Source organism: Magnolia sinica, chromosome 6 (genome assembly GCF_029962835.1).
Source record: "Magnolia sinica isolate HGM2019 chromosome 6, MsV1, whole genome shotgun sequence".
Classification (NCBI taxonomy): Eukaryota; Viridiplantae; Streptophyta; class Magnoliopsida; order Magnoliales; family Magnoliaceae; genus Magnolia; species Magnolia sinica.
Genome location: NC_080578.1, coordinates 44,006,492 through 44,022,008, shown reverse-complemented (window position 1 = coordinate 44,022,008; position 15,517 = coordinate 44,006,492). Strand labels below are relative to the sequence as shown.

Below are 15,517 nucleotides of genomic sequence, written 5' to 3'. Positions count from 1 at the left end.
GAAGGTGGAGCAGTGTCTTGGAGGAGTGTGAAGTGTACTGTTGACTCCATGGAAGTAGAATATGTTACGAGTACAATGGTAGCAAAGAGGTAGTTTGGCTCAGGAAGTTCCTTATGAAACTACATGTTGTTCCCTCCATGGATACACCTATTATACTTTACCGTGATAATATTGTTGTCATAATTCAGGCCAATGAACCCAAAAACTACAAGGGGGCAACATATTTTGAGGAAATGTCATCTTTTTTAAGCAGTATGTGCATGATCAAGAGATCTCAGTTGCAAAGGTTACCACTGGTGATAACCTAGCTGATCCCTTTATGAAGGGACTACCAAACAAAGATTTCTTTAGGCATGTTAATGCAATAGGAGTTGGATTTGTATCATATTGGACCTAAAGTATAAGTGGGAGATTATTGGAAAATATGCCCTTCTAGTCCAATAAATCATATATACTTTCTTCATTAATACTTTGTTTATTGCTCATGGTTTTTGTGTATACATGGAATGGATGTGATTAGGATGGATTCATTGGGAGACTCCATCAAGGTATTTATATCCCTAGGGAATCAAGTAGGAGAAGTTTTATGTAAAATACATCATGATGCCTAACTTGTTCAGTTCTTCATAGACCTAGAATGCAAGCGGAGAAGTCAGGATAACTTAATCCATGGGCCACTATACATGGTGTGACTGTTGTGCGTATAGTGAGGCTCTATCATGGGACATTGTCCCCACACGTGTGTAGGTGTGTGCATGTATATACATTGACTAGATCTAGGAAGTCAAGATGGATTTAACTGACTAATATTAGCTTGCACTTCCTATGCTTGTTGCGCTTATCCGTAGACTTGAAAGGACCTACGGTCCTAGTGGAGATTTGATCAATTACTATGATTCACCAATATGTGAGCCTCTTAGATGAATCGTTATGAGTTGGATAATCAATCATGTTCTCATGAGGATTATGATTCCAAACAAAGAATCTACAGCCATTATGAGTGCATGAGTGCATCCAAATGCAACCTTAATAGAAACATCTCCATTTCAAATGCAACCTTAATAGAAACATCTCCATTCCAAATGTTTTATCCCCATCCAAACGGTAAAAAGTAAAAGATCATCTGTTATCATTTCAATGTGCTAAACATCTTTTACACTTAGTCAACCCATCACCTAATATTTTAAGGTGTGTTTGGATGCACCATCAAAATTAATTGCACCAATTGGTCCGATAACCTGAAAATGAGGTGTAAATAATTGGTCAGCTGCTCCAAATCGCAATCACATTACATTTGAGGGACACTATCAAGAGGAGATTCTTATATAGACTGTTTCAATCCAGTTTAAGGGCCTAGCGAGACACGTTTTATTACTCCTAGGGCTTTTAGCATATTGGCTAGGTTCAAGTCATGGAAGGGGTGACCTATGGAAAGCGCAACCTAGGCCAGAGTGAAAGCCACCTAGATGTGGAAAGGACTACTTGGACAACCATAGTGCAGTGGACATGCCATTGTAGATTGAAAAGGGCTGCTTAGACCAACCAAAGTGAAATCGCCATGACATCTCTGTCAGATTTGCTCAGTGACCCTCAATCGAGTAGTCCTTTTCTTATATAAAAATCATTTTCCCTACTTACAATATATCCCTTAATTACAGCATAACAGCAGCATCTATATCCCCTAATTACAGCCCTTAATTACAGCATAACAGCAGCATCTATATCCCCTAATTACAGCATAACAGCAGCATCTATATCCCCTAATTACAGCATAATATCCCTAATTACAGCAGCATCTATATCCCCAAATTACAGCATCTATATCCCCTAATTACAACCCTTAATTACAGCATAACAACAGTATCTATATCTCCTAATTACAGCATCTATATCCCCTAATTACAGCCCTTAATTACAGCAATATATGGTACAACAATATATGGTAGGTTTGTTGTCTATCCTACTAACATCCCCCCTCAAATCGATGCTGGTCGACCAAGAAGCATCAATTTGCCAACAAGAAATTGATGACGTAGTCGTCTCATAGCTTTGGTGAAGACGTCCGCTATCTGAAGATCGCTTGAGACATGTGGAAGAGAGATAACCCGAGTATCAACAGCTTCCCGAATAGAATGGTAGTCCACCTCAATATGTTTGGTACGCTCATGATAGACGGGATTGGTAGCGATCTAAATAGCACTCGTATTATCAGCATGAAGAGGAGTGGGAGTAGACTGAGGAAAAACTATTTCAGCAAGTAAGCCACGGAGCCACATAATCTCCGAGCAAGCTGCCAACATGGCACGGTACTTGAACTCGGTCGAAGATTTGGAAACACGATCCTGTTTCTTACTCTTCCAGGAGATAAGTGAATCACCAAGAAACATACACCACCCGGTGACAGACCGGCGAGTATCAGGACATCCTGCCCAATCAGCATCACTAAAAGCCACAAGGCGAAGAGGAGTACCAGTAGAGAAGAACAAGCCACGGTGAGAGGAACCCCGGAGATATCAAATAATTCGGCGGACTGCGGCAAGATGAAGGTGGTGAGGAGATTGTAGAAATTGACTGACTTGCTGGACAGCAAAGGAGATGTCAAGCCGTATAATAGTGAGATAATTGAGACTACCAACTAACTGTCGAAACACCATGGGATCAAGAAGGAGATCCCCATCCTCACGTCGATACTTAACATTCACTTCCAAAGGGGTATCCACTGAAGAGGAGTCCTGCCAACCAGACAAGGAAATCAAGTCCACCGTGTATTTATGCTGATGCAGGAAAACTCTGGAGGAATCGGACTGAACTTCCAAACCGAGGAAATACCGGAGAGGACCAAAATCCTTCATATGGAATGAATCATGAAGATTTTGCTTGAGTTGATAAATGAGGGCAGAATCAGTCCCAGTGATGACAATGTCGTCGACATAAACTAAAAGAAGAATGATACCAATAGAAGTCGTTCGAAGAAACAACGAAGAATCATACTGGCTTTGGATGAAAGAAAATCGAAGTAAGGTAAAGTAAGGTAGCCCGGAACTTATCAAACCAAGCCCGGGGAGCCTGTTTCAAACCATACAGAGAGCGCTTCAGCTTACACACATTTGACGTTGATGACGAGCAGAGGCCAGGAGGAGGGGTCATGTAAACATCTTCCTATAAATCACCGTGAAGAAATGCGTTCTTCACATCCATCTAGCAAAGGGACCATCCCTGAGAGGCTGCGATGGCAATAATAGTACGCACAGTTATCATTTTAGCGACAAGAGCAAAGGTCTCCTCATAGTCAACCCCATAATCCTGGCGGTTACCAAGGGCAACTAAATGAGCCTTATAACGGTCCACAGATCCATCAGGCCGAAGTTTCACAGAAAAAACCCACTTACACCCAATTAGCTTGACATGAGAAGGACAAGGGACCATGTCCCAAGTCTGATTTTCTTAAAGAGCTTGAAGTTCTTCCTGCATAGCCTTTCTCCAACACTCATGTTTATCAGCTTGTGAGTAGAAATTAGGAATCGACACAGTTGATAAGGTAGCCGTGAAGGAGGTATGAGGGAAATCATACCTATCCGGTTGATGAGAAGTACGGCCAGATCGTCGAGGAGGGTGCAAAACAGGATCAGGTGGCAGATCAGACTCAGGAAGGGGTAGAGTTGGTCGACGGCGTTCATACACAAAACCAGGCTTGAAACGTTCAGGAGGGCACATCAAATCATCAAAGTGAGGAAGAACAGAAACTGCGGGAGATGATCTAATAGAACTAGGAAAGAAATATTGATGCTCAAAGAAAACGATATTACGAGATATATGAAATTTATTGGAAAAAGCATCATAGCACACAAATCCTTTTTGAGATAAGTTATATCTCATAAAGACACATTTCACAAATTGCGCAGAGAGTTTGTGACGTTGATGCGGAGGTAGATGCACAAAACAGACACAGCCAAAAGTGTGTAAGTCAAGAAAACTAGGGTATTGTTTATACAGACGATAGAATGGAGAGTCAAAATTTAGCACTTTAGAAGGCAACCTATTAATCAAGTATACTGCTGTAGCTAAAGCTTCAACCCAAAATTTAGGAGGAACAGAAGATGCAAGTAACAAGGTCCTAGCAACATCTAACAAATGTCGATTTTTGCGCTCAGCCACGCCATTCTGTTGAGGAATATAAGGACACGAGCGGTGAGAAACAATTCCTTTGTAACGAAGAAACTCAAGAAATTCATGAGACATATTCTCCACCAGAATCAGATCGTAAAGTCTTAATGCTAGTGGTAAATTGATTCTCAACATATGCTAGAAACGATTTGAAAACAGCAAAGACTTCAGACTTATAGCGCAGAAAATATACCCAAGTATGCCGACTATGGTCATCTATGAATGTCACAAAATATTTATAATGAGCATGAGAAATGACAGGAGTAATGCCCCATACATCACTATGAACAAGGTCAAAGCAATTCTTTACCCTACTCCCGGAAGAAGGGAAGGGAAGAATCTTACTTTTTCCGATTTTACACGTAAAACAATCAAAAGACAAAGCATGAGGCAAAAAAGAATCTTTTTTTCCCAACGAACCAGAATTTAGCAAATGAGATAAAACTACATTATTTGGATGGCCTAAGCGTTTGTGCCATACTTCACAATTATTGGAGACAGTAGTACAAGCCAAAGAAATGATACTAGGAATGGAAAAGTATAATGGAAACAGTCTCCCAACTTTAGGCCCCTTCGCTATTGTCCTCCCCGACACCGGATCCTGCACATGACAACCATCACGAGAAAACTGAACATTGTAATTATCATCCACTAATTGTCCAACCGAGATAAGACTCGTAGAAAGCCCAGGTGATACAAAAATATTAGTAAGTGATGGTGCGATATCACCAACCCCAGTAATTGGTAAACGATGGCCATTAGCAACTTGAATATTAGAAAAACCAGTGTACTTACGAACATTGCTAAGCATATCAGGAGAACTGGTCATGTGATTGGATGCAGCGGAGTCAACAAGCTAAGATTGAGAGGGTATAGTACGTATAGTACCCTTACCTTGCAGCCCTAAAGCGGAAAATGCCGATACAATCATTTGCTGCACCATTTCTGGTGTAAGGGCAGGTGTAGCAGCAGTGGAAGATGACACTGAAGTAAGATTTTGAGTGCTGGTTACCCCATCTAAAGTGTGGCCAGTAGCAGTAGCATGATAAGCATTCATGGGTCGGTTTTGAGGACGTGTTGGGCATTCTTTGATGATGTGCCCCTTCTGTTTACAGTAGTTGCAGAACTTTTTAGCACAATGGGCAGCAATATGCTCATAATCTTTGCAACTGTAGCACTGAACTGTACGCATGACTAGAACCCTCCATTTGCCTTGAGCAGCGTATGCGACAGCATTCTCTTGTGGAAGCAAAGATTGAGTAAGAAGACGTTGTTCCTCTCGAAGAAGTGCTCCAAAACACACGTAAAGAGATGGTGAAGGATCCCTATGCATCAGGTTGGAGCGAATAAACTCGAATTCTGGCCTTAGTTTCATTAAAAACCGGTCTCTTTTGCTAACTTCATGAACTGCTTGAACAGCAGAGAGGGACTCGGTCGACATGTCGGCATATACAATGTCAGAAAACTCAACCCAAAGATTCTGAAAACCACAGAAATATTCCTGAATAGAGAGTGTACCTTCGAAATAGGAAGCAAGATCAGTTTCCAACTGAAATCGCCGGACGGAATGATCGTGATGATAGACCTTTTTCAAGTACTCCCTCATCGATTTAGCCGTCTTGTGCGGCCTTAGATTGAGTATAAGCGGTGGATCAATAGACCCAAGAATCCAAGTCATCACGCGAGCATCTTTCACCTTCCATTGAACCAACGTCGTAGGATCGGTAGGCACTGGATCACTCCCATCAACATGACCCTACAACTCCTTTTCCATGACAAAAAGTTGAAACTGAAACTCTCAGGCAGCATAATTCTTCCCTGTAAACCGAGTTTGAAAGACTTCTGAGTTGAAGTTGTTAGCCATAACTAGAATCTCTCGAAATGCACCAAAAAAAACTGCAAACCAAAACCCGCACCCAAGAAACCAGAAAACCAGAGCCTAGAACCACGAAGATTGGACTAAAGATAAGGTTGTAGAGAGTGGCTCTGATACCATGTCAGATTTGCTCAATGACCCTCAATCGAGTAGTCCTTTTCTTATATAGAAATCATTTTCCCTACTTACAATATATCCCTTAATTACAGCATAACAGCAACCTCTATATCCCCTAATTACAGCCCTTAATTACAGCATAACAGCAGCATCTATATCTCCGAATTACAGCCCTTAATTACAGCATAACAGCAGCATCTATATCCCCTAATTACAGCCCTTAATTACAGCATAACAGCAGCATTTATATCCCCTAATTACAGCATCTATATCCCCTAATTACAGCCCTTAATTACAGCAATATATAGTACAACAATATATGGTAGGTTTGTTGTCTATCCTACTAACAATCTCAATGTAGAAAGGGTTGTTGTATTTTGTTTCAAATTTTTTTGAAAAAAATGGGGAGAATTTCAAATATTTCGATTTCCCTCCAAAATTGAAATTTATGTTGCTTTTGAGTTGTGAGTTTAGTTCCACATCGGATTTGCCCAAGAAAGTTTTCTTGTATATAAGATGGGCTTTTGCCTTGGGAATTGAGCCACATTCAAGGGGCATGTGAATTTGATCCCAAGGGGGGGTGCGCCTATGCTAATAACTCTAATGTATGTCAATGACCACACATGCATGCGCCGAGCCAAGTGCGAGTGCATGTGCGTGTGCTCATGTGCACTAGGCCGGCCGCGGGTGTACTCATGCGACAGTGTACTCGCACTTGCGCCTTTTCATTTTGAAATAGAGAGATGTGACTGGTCGGTTGGTTGCACATGTTGGGTTTAAATCCAACGGACCAAACCCTTTTGAAATGGTGCTTAATGCACCACTCCGAAGTCTATATAAGGACTTCCATTGCGTTTTAATTATTAAAAAAAAAAATGCTTTCCTGTGAAAAACTCATTTTGTTCCTTTTCTAGTTTACGAGTTGGTTGCTGAGTTCGTCACTGAGTTAACTCAGCACTTTCAGGTTAAACTGCAAGTGGTTCGAGCCCGCATACAGTGAGTGCACCATTGAGACCAGGTCATAGTCGTATCTTGGAGGTCAATTGCTCTGGAAACCTGTTGCACTTGGTACGTTGTCCAAGGCGAGCAAATTCAATTTCAAGCCGAGTGACTCACGTCACACCTGAACTCAACTCTATAAGTCTTCTATCTCAGTTTTATTTTCTTTTTGGGTTTCAATTTTAAATAGTCTATTTGATTCAACCGAATATTCCAACAAGGGCTACCTGGAAAAGAGGCCAGAATGAGCCACAAAGTGGGCCAGCATGGACATCAACTGTGGAGCATGGTGGTATTTACAATCAGGTAAAATTCAATCCAATAAATAATCAACCAAACAACCAATCTGATTTTTGTAACAAAAAAAACAAAAAACAAAAAAACCAACAACAACGACAACACAACACCTCAATCAAGAACAATAGTAAGAGCACAGCAATTGCCATACCAAAGAATCCAACAACAAGAACCTTCATCAACACCAATGCAATTCCAATCCAGAAACCAACAAAAGAACCAAAAATAAACAAATAATACTACAGAACATACCTGCATTGTTCGTGATAACTTTCGATTCTCACTAAAAACCCTTTCTTGGGAGCCATCGCCGCCACTCCATCAGCCCTCCCATCCTTCTCCAGCCCGCCCGTAAGCTTGCTACCATTCCCCATCACATCCAAAACTGCCGAGGACTGATCGCACGCATCCGCACGGGAGATCACGATGGCGATCGATGCCACTGCCACTGCCGACACATCTTTATCAACAGATTCCCCACTTGAGCTCGCACATCCATCCTCCTCCCGCGATGAATTCTCCTGCTTCTCGATGTCAGAGCAAACGACGGATTCTCTATCCAAAGCACCTTTCCCTTCCGGCCCATCATTCTGCATTATATTTACAGTATTGCCACTACAGTCGCAAATTGAAATTTGTTATATCATCGAAATCCAAAATACCCGAACTCTCAGCTCTGAAACTTCCGCGTAGAAATGAAAGCCGGATTTAACAAAAGGCGAAAACAGCAAAACCTCAAAAAAAACAGAATTTTCAAATCACTGACCTAGAAATGGAATAACATCAACTGCGAAAATCACAAAATCGGCAGATACGTGAAGTTATCACATGGAAAAAAAAAAAAAGGAAAGAAGAAAGAGATACTAAGATGTAGCGCAATACGCACCAAGCTTTTCTTCTCTTTTCTTTTCTTTTTCGTTTTAACGCGAAGATCGTCTTCCCATCTTCTCTTGCCGCGGTTTTGATAGAAACATTTGGCGTTGAAATCGGCGCCGAGTTTTAGCGAGTCGCGGTCGGCGTCTCTTTATCCTCTTTTCTGGGTTTTTCCTCTGTCGCGACTCATAATCCAGCGTCTGTCGCTGCCCATGGTACCCACATGCTTAGATATCCGACGGTTTTAACTGTCCATGTTCACTTTACAACCATGAATTTGCTGTTTCCTCGAAATTATGTTTCCTTGATGATCATAACCTTTGATATTTATAATTAAATACGAGCTGCAATCATCCGTTTATTGTAATTTTCCAACAGTTTCTGTAGAGCATAGGCAACAGAACATGGGCAGATCTGATCATTGGGACCCTCATATGTAGGTACGGCGGACTATGGATGTGTGACACGTGGCGATTTTTAATGCTGAAAGGCATACTGAGAAAGACATGACAGTCTCGTCTCACCGTAATATGGTACATCCTCAATTTTGATGGTTGATTTGAACTTTTAGATGATAGTCTATTTTTTAATGAAGGTCCACGGTTAAAAAAATTTACAAATGGAATGTTTCAAAGTGTCTTATTATCGGCTTTCAAATAGAACGAAAAATTAAAAAAATTAAAAAATCTAATGGTTGAAACTAAAAGCAGATAGGTGAAAGAAATCTACGATTGAATTGCACTGACTGATTGATGTTACATCTTTAAGACGGAACTTACTTTACAGACGGTCCTGATTTACTGTCTACTCGTTCATGTAACAGTAGAAGGTGGCAGATAGGGACGGGATCTTTTCCCGCCGAGCGGAAAAGGATTTTACGCACCGTAAATCGGGACGCCGATTGGCTATTACCCCCCAGGACCAAGGTAGAGACGAACGGTTCCGTCGGGGTTCTGTGGGTCCCACCGTGATGTATATCTTTTATCCATGCCGTCCGTTTATTTTAACAGATCTTTTTAGGGTATGAACAAAGAAGGAAATAGATCAAAGGCTAGAGTGGACCACACCACATGAAGTAGTTGGAATTGAACTCCAATAGTTGAAAACTTCCTAAGGACCACCGTCCCGTGCATAAGCTCACTTAGATGTGGACGAAGGGAAAACATACATCTCAGATTGATCCAAAACTTCTGTCGTTTCAAAAAAAATTTCAACGGTAGGCTTTCAATCCCCACTGCTTCAGGTGGTTTGGTCCACTTGAGCCTTCGATCCGCCTATTTTTGGGCTCATGCCCTAAAGCGACCTATCAAAATTGATGTGCAGTGTGAATAAAACATATACATGATGGTAGGCCCCACAGCTCCTGACAGGACCGCCCGTCTCTAATTATCCCGGTGGGGGTAGTACGCAATCCGCGTCCGGTAAATTCCACCGTAGAAATCTGAGGGCACCCTAAAGAATGGGCCATGGTGCAAAAGTGGCATGGATTATGATAATCCTAACCATCCAACTGGGGGGCTAAAATAGATTTTTCAAATCCCAGACTTGCTCGCTCGAAAAAGCAGAATAACATTCTTTAAGCCACCGTGGACTTTTAGCAAAGGACACTCAGATGCTTCTTTTCTTCTCCTATTTTATTTCAGGAAAATTGGCTATACTGGCCTTGATGTACAGTCAAATTTCCTAACGAGATCCGACCTTTCAAATATTCTGAGGGTGGATTTCTAACAAGCTTATCTAAATTATTTAGATTAAAATGCCCTTATCTTTATTTTAGTAGTTATACGGTTTTTTAGGAAATAAGAAGTTAAGTCATATTTAATGCCAAAAAGTAATGTATAAGGAATCCTTTTTTACGCGTAGACAAGGACCAAACTAGTGGGGCCCATATTGATGTATGTGTATAATCCATGTTGTGCATCCTTTTTGTTATGTCATTTTAGGGATAGAGCCCAATTATCAGCCTTATCCAGAGCTCGTGTGGATCACATAATAGAAAATAATGGTGACAATAGAACCCACTGTTAAAACTTTCCAAGCTCACCGTGATGTTTGTTAGAAGTGGACACTGCCCAAGTCAGAACTTTTTAGGCCCACAACGAGCAAGCGGACAAGGTAAACAGAACAGATCACCCCCATTATGGGCCTTAGGTTATTGTACTGATGGCTATCCTTTCATTAAGTAATAAATGAAGTGAACATATAACAACCGCGACCCATATCACATGAGAATCACGACCTATATAACGTGACAACTACGACCCATGACAACCACGACCCATATAACATGACAACCACAACCCATGTCAACTACAACCCTCACCATAAACCACAACCCATAGAACATGACAACCACATCCCATATAATATAACAACCACGACCCATATAACCTGCATTTCCTACTCCTGTAGTCTATCGATAGTCATCTCATATTCGAAAAACGTCAGGCTAGCTTAGGTATGGATGGGCACATTACTTTTCTAACTTTGTACGGTATAACTTCATGAGGATAAGATCCACACCATCTGTTAGATGCCTCACCTTATATTTAGATTGAGACCCAAAGATGAGAATGATTCAATGGTCAGGTGGGCTATTCCATGGGAAACAATTAAGATTGAAAATTTTACTCAAAATTCTACTTCATTCTCTATGTTATGGTCCATTTAAGATTTATATTTGAATCAAATTTAGTATCCACGGTGTAAATAGATCGTTTCATCTGATGGACAATAAGGATCTTATGTATGTTTATCCCATGTAGTCACCAAGTTATTACAAGTCATGCCATAGTCATGCAAACAATATCTATATAATAGCATAAGTCACATCAGGTGGTTGTAATACGGTAAGGGTCGTAGTTGTCATGGGTCGTAGCTGTCATGGGTTGTAGTTTTCATGATATATGAGTCATGGTTGTCATGAGATAAGTGTTGTGGTTGTTATGTTATATCAATCGTAGTTTTCATTTTATAGGCCTTGGCCCTAAAATGAGAATCACGACCTATATAACATGAGAACTATGACCCATATAACGTGATAACTACGACCCATAACTACGGACGGTCTGGATGATATACCAGACATGGTGGGGCCTTCAGAGTTTGGTGACGTCAATACACCAGCTATATAGCCGGTGTGGTAAACCAACCAATATGCTCCCAGCAGAAGGTGGGTCCCATGGTTTCAACGATGAACTTTCACTCCCTACACTGTTTTTCCGCGGTGTGGCCCACCTGATCATTAGATCTACTTCATTTTCTGTCCCAAGCCTCAAGATGAGCTTGCCAAATGGATGGACGTAGGGGATAAAACACATGCGTCATGGTGGGGTCCTCAGCAACGTCAAGCACCTTTGACGGTGTAAATGAAACAATACATTAATGTGCGTCCCACCACCTGCACGTGTGACACGTGCAGGGTGGGCCCACATCAGGATGGCTAGATATAACACATACCCGCTGGTGGGACCCTTAGAGCTCAGTGACGTCTACTCAGCAGTTGTGTGCTGCGGATGGGCGGTTAGATAAAATATGGAAATCATGGTGGATCCACGGTGCTTGCTGGCGTCCAGGGCAGCAGCAACTGCCTGCTGCATGGGACCAAGCAAATGAACGGTTTGGGTGGACAGATACAGCATATTGGGGTCCATGTCCTGATGATGGACGGACAGGATAAAATTCATATATCGTGATGGTGGGTCCATAGCTGGACGAATGGATCAAAACATACATCATGGTGTGGCCTTCACAGCACCGTCCAAACTATCCAGCGACATCGAAACTGTCTGAATGGTGTGGATCTAGTGGGCCACACCCATCACAATGGAGAGAGAGAGAGAAGGCGAGAGAAAAAGGGGACGGTGGAGATGGGAGGGACCCCGCCACTATGGGTCCCTCAAAATACAACGCATACATCAAATGAGTCCCATTTCAAGTGGGCCCTAAGTCAAAAACCGATATGATGAAACACCTACCTTTGATCTTCTTGGATTTCTTCTTCTATCAACACATTCCAACGGTTGAGATTCAACGGTCGAGATTGGTTTTGGAGGGTGGGGATGGGAGATAGGAAGTGGGCCACACATGCTCTCTCTCATGGAAGCTTGGACGTGGGTTGCTTGGAGAGTGAGGGAGAGAGAGATGAGAGAGAGTGGTTGTAAGAGAGAGAGAGATGGGTGAGTGATGGGGTGATGGGTGAAGTGAGTGATGGGTGTACTTTGTGTAAGAGAGTGTTGACTTTAGGGGTTGCTTAGGGATGGGGTGATGTATACTTGACATGAGGTGTAATTAATGCGATTGATGGGCATGATTTGAAATCTTCTCTTGGGTTTGCAAATGCGGGGTATTTTTTCTCGAACTGAACGCGAGCCAACATCTCTTGGTTCGGGTATCGTCTCGGCGCGTGAGATGCGGCATCGGAACCGCGGCGATGGCGCGGTCACAGGGGTACAAGTCTTGCATTGAGTCGACTCGGGTTGACGGCATGTGACGCAGGGTCGCGCGTAAATACCGGTCAAGGGTCGAAGGTTACCAAAATTCGACCGGGAAGATCGCGGAAGTCTACGGAACGGTACAGGTTGGGATACGGGTCTTACATTACAACCACGACTCGTACTGCATTACAATCATGACTCGAGAATTTGACCATACATCGAGGCCCACATTGATGTATGTGTATAATTCATGCCACCCATCCCTTTTGCTATGTCATTTTAGGATTAGGGCCCAAATATCAGCCTGATCCAGTGCTCGTGTGGGCCACATAATAGAAAATAACAATGACTGTTGAAACTTTACAAGCTCACTGTGATATTTTTAGAAGCGGACATTGCCCAAGTCAGGACTTTTTGAACCCACGGTGACCTGGCCGACAATGTGGATGGATCGAATTACCTCATGTGGGCCTTAGGCTATGGTATCATTGGATAGGTAGTAAAGGAAGTGAACACATGAAAACCATGATCCATATAACATGACAACCACGACTCATATAACATGACAACTACAACCCATGCAAACCCCGACCATATGGGCCCACATTGATGTATGTGTATAATCCATGCCGCCCATCCTTTTTGATGTGTCATTTTAGGGCTAGGGCCCAAATATCAACCTGATCCAGTGCTTGTGTGGGTCACATAATAGAAAATAATGGTTACAGTGGCACATACTCCTAAAACTTTTCAGGCTCACTATAATGTTTGTTAGAAGTGGACATTGCCCAAGTCAAGACTTTTTGGGCTCACGGTGAGTTTGTTGACAGGGTGGATGGATTGGATCACCCTATTATGGGCCTTAGGCTATGGTACCAATGGCTATCCTTTCATTTGGTAGTAAAGGAAGTGAATATATAACAACCGTGACTCATATCACATGAGAACCACGACTCATATAACATGATAACCACGACCCATGACAACCACAACTCATATAACATGACAATCACGACCCATGACAACTACGACCCTTACTACATTACAACCACGACCTATATAACATGACAACCACGACCCATGATAACTAGGACCCATATAACATGACAATCATGACCAATATAACATGACAACTACGACCCATGACAACCACAATCCATTTTTTTGCAGTGTAAATAGATCAAAGGTTACAGATTTTGGCCGTGGTATAATCTAATTAATCTTTGGATATGCTTCAAGTTTGGGCTCAACCCCTTAAATTAGATGGACAAATGGATAGACGGCATGGATAGACCACATACATTCAAGGTGGGCCCAACTGAGTACTCAATCCGATTTCCTCTCTCGAGCGCAACTTATGTTGGGAAAAAGCTTGCGCGAGGGAAAGAAAAACGGGTGCGGATTACTGCTGATAGATTGAGTATCCAGACTCGCTACTCAACCTGCGCGGATTGCTACTAACAAGTTGAGTATCCAGACTCGCTATTCGACCTGTTCGTATCTAATCGAGAATAGATTGGCTACTCCCTTTGCCACCAGCCCCGTGGCTGGTGGTCAGTGCTATGTGGGCCACACCATGTCATCCATTTCATTCATACATTTTTACAGATCCTTTTAGGGCTTTATACCAAAAATGAAAGGGATATAAATCTTGGGTTGACCACACCACAGGAAAACAATATTGATTGGATATCAACTATTAAAATCCTCATAGGCCCACTATACTGTTTATTTGACATCCAATCTGTTGATTAGGTCATAAAGACCTAAATGAAGGGAAAACACAAATATCAGCATGATCCAAAACTTTTATGGCCCCCTAAAAGTTTTTAATGGTCGATGTTCATTAAACACCATTTCCTTTAATGTGGTCCACTTAAGATTGGGATATATCTCATTTTTTGTGTAATACCATAAAATGATTTATAAAAATGGATGGATGGCATGGATGAAACACATACGTCATGGTGAGGCCCACAAAGCACCAGCTAGTGGCAGGGGGAGTAGCCAATCTGTTTCCTATCTAATCGGGCGCGGATTAACTACTGATAGGTTGAGCAAGGAGACTTGCTACTGAAGTGACATCACCATGTTCTTTGGGACCCACAATGATGTATGTGTTGTATCCACACCGTCCATCCATTCGGAGAGAGCAATTTAGGGTATTATCCAAAGAATCAAGCATATCCAATGCTGGAGTGGATCACACCACAGAAAACAGTGGGGAGATTAACATCCACCATTGAAACCTTCCTAAGGTTCACATGATGTTTATTTGAGATCCAACCTATTCATGTGTTAACTCAAATACGAAATAAGGGAAAACAAAAATATCAGCTTGATCAAAAAATTTTGTGGCCCTTAGAAGTTTTTAATGGTGGGAGTTACTCTCCCCATCGTTTTCTGTGGTGGGGTCCACTCGAGATTTGGATCTGAGTCATTCTTTGGCTAATTCCCTAATATGATCTCTAAAAATGGATGGACAATGTGGATACAAAACATACATCATGGTGGGGCCCACAGAACTTGGTGATGTCACTTCAGTAGCCAGTCTCGCTACTCAACCTGTCAGTAGCTAATCCGCATCCTTTCTAATCAGCTTCCGTATCCGGGACATGAAAGCCGATTGGCTAGTGTACCACATAGTTATATAGTTGTTGTAATGACGTCAACAAGTTTTGTGGGTCCCATCATGAGGGATGTGTTATATCCAAACGTTATGGTGGGCCTTATAAATTTTTTAACAGTGAAAATC

The 15,517-nt window shown here is 42.0% G+C and overlaps 2 protein-coding genes across 5 annotated transcripts in view; both read right to left on the bottom strand.

Annotated features, from left to right (window-relative positions):
* The window catches only part of LOC131248716 (uncharacterized), a 38,766-nt gene extending 30,243 nt beyond the window's left edge, over positions 1-8,523 (bottom strand). The window contains exons 1-2 of one of the 3 annotated variants that reach the window (XM_058249132.1): positions 8,340-8,523; positions 7,706-8,187 (exon numbers count right to left, since the gene is read on the bottom strand). In XM_058249132.1, the coding sequence (XP_058105115.1) occupies positions 7,706-8,049 (344 nt within the window). In that variant the 5' untranslated portion in view covers positions 8,050-8,187; positions 8,340-8,523. The remainder of the gene's footprint in view (positions 1-7,705; positions 8,188-8,339) is intronic. The other 2 variants (XM_058249131.1, XM_058249133.1) reach the window with 2 other exon arrangements.
* Positions 4,632-5,432, bottom strand: LOC131248717 (uncharacterized). 2 transcript variants are annotated; one of them, XR_009172369.1, is made up of 2 exons: positions 4,960-5,432; positions 4,632-4,765 (listed from the first exon to the last, which is right to left on the bottom strand). XR_009172369.1 is itself a non-coding variant. In XM_058249134.1 (2 exons), the coding sequence occupies exons 1-2, from the start codon at positions 5,354-5,356 to the stop codon at positions 4,728-4,730; spliced, it is 336 nt and encodes a 111-aa protein (XP_058105117.1). In that variant the 5' UTR covers positions 5,357-5,426; the 3' UTR covers positions 4,637-4,727. The 2 variants fall into 2 exon arrangements, 1 of the variants encoding a protein (XP_058105117.1); XM_058249134.1 differs by having other exon boundaries at positions 4,637-4,765; positions 5,059-5,426.
* Positions 8,524-15,517: the final 6,994 nt, after the last annotated feature.

Excerpts from the sequence above, each read along its gene's own strand:
- LOC131248717 (XM_058249134.1), bottom strand. The coding sequence starts at position 5,356 with ATGCGTACAGTTCAGTGCTACAGTTGCAAAGATTATGAGCATATTGCT. Across the intron at positions 4,766-5,058 it reads TTCCGCTTTAGGGCTGCAAG|GATCCGGTGTCGGGGAGGAC; the intron begins GTAAGGGTACTA and ends TGTCATGTGCAG.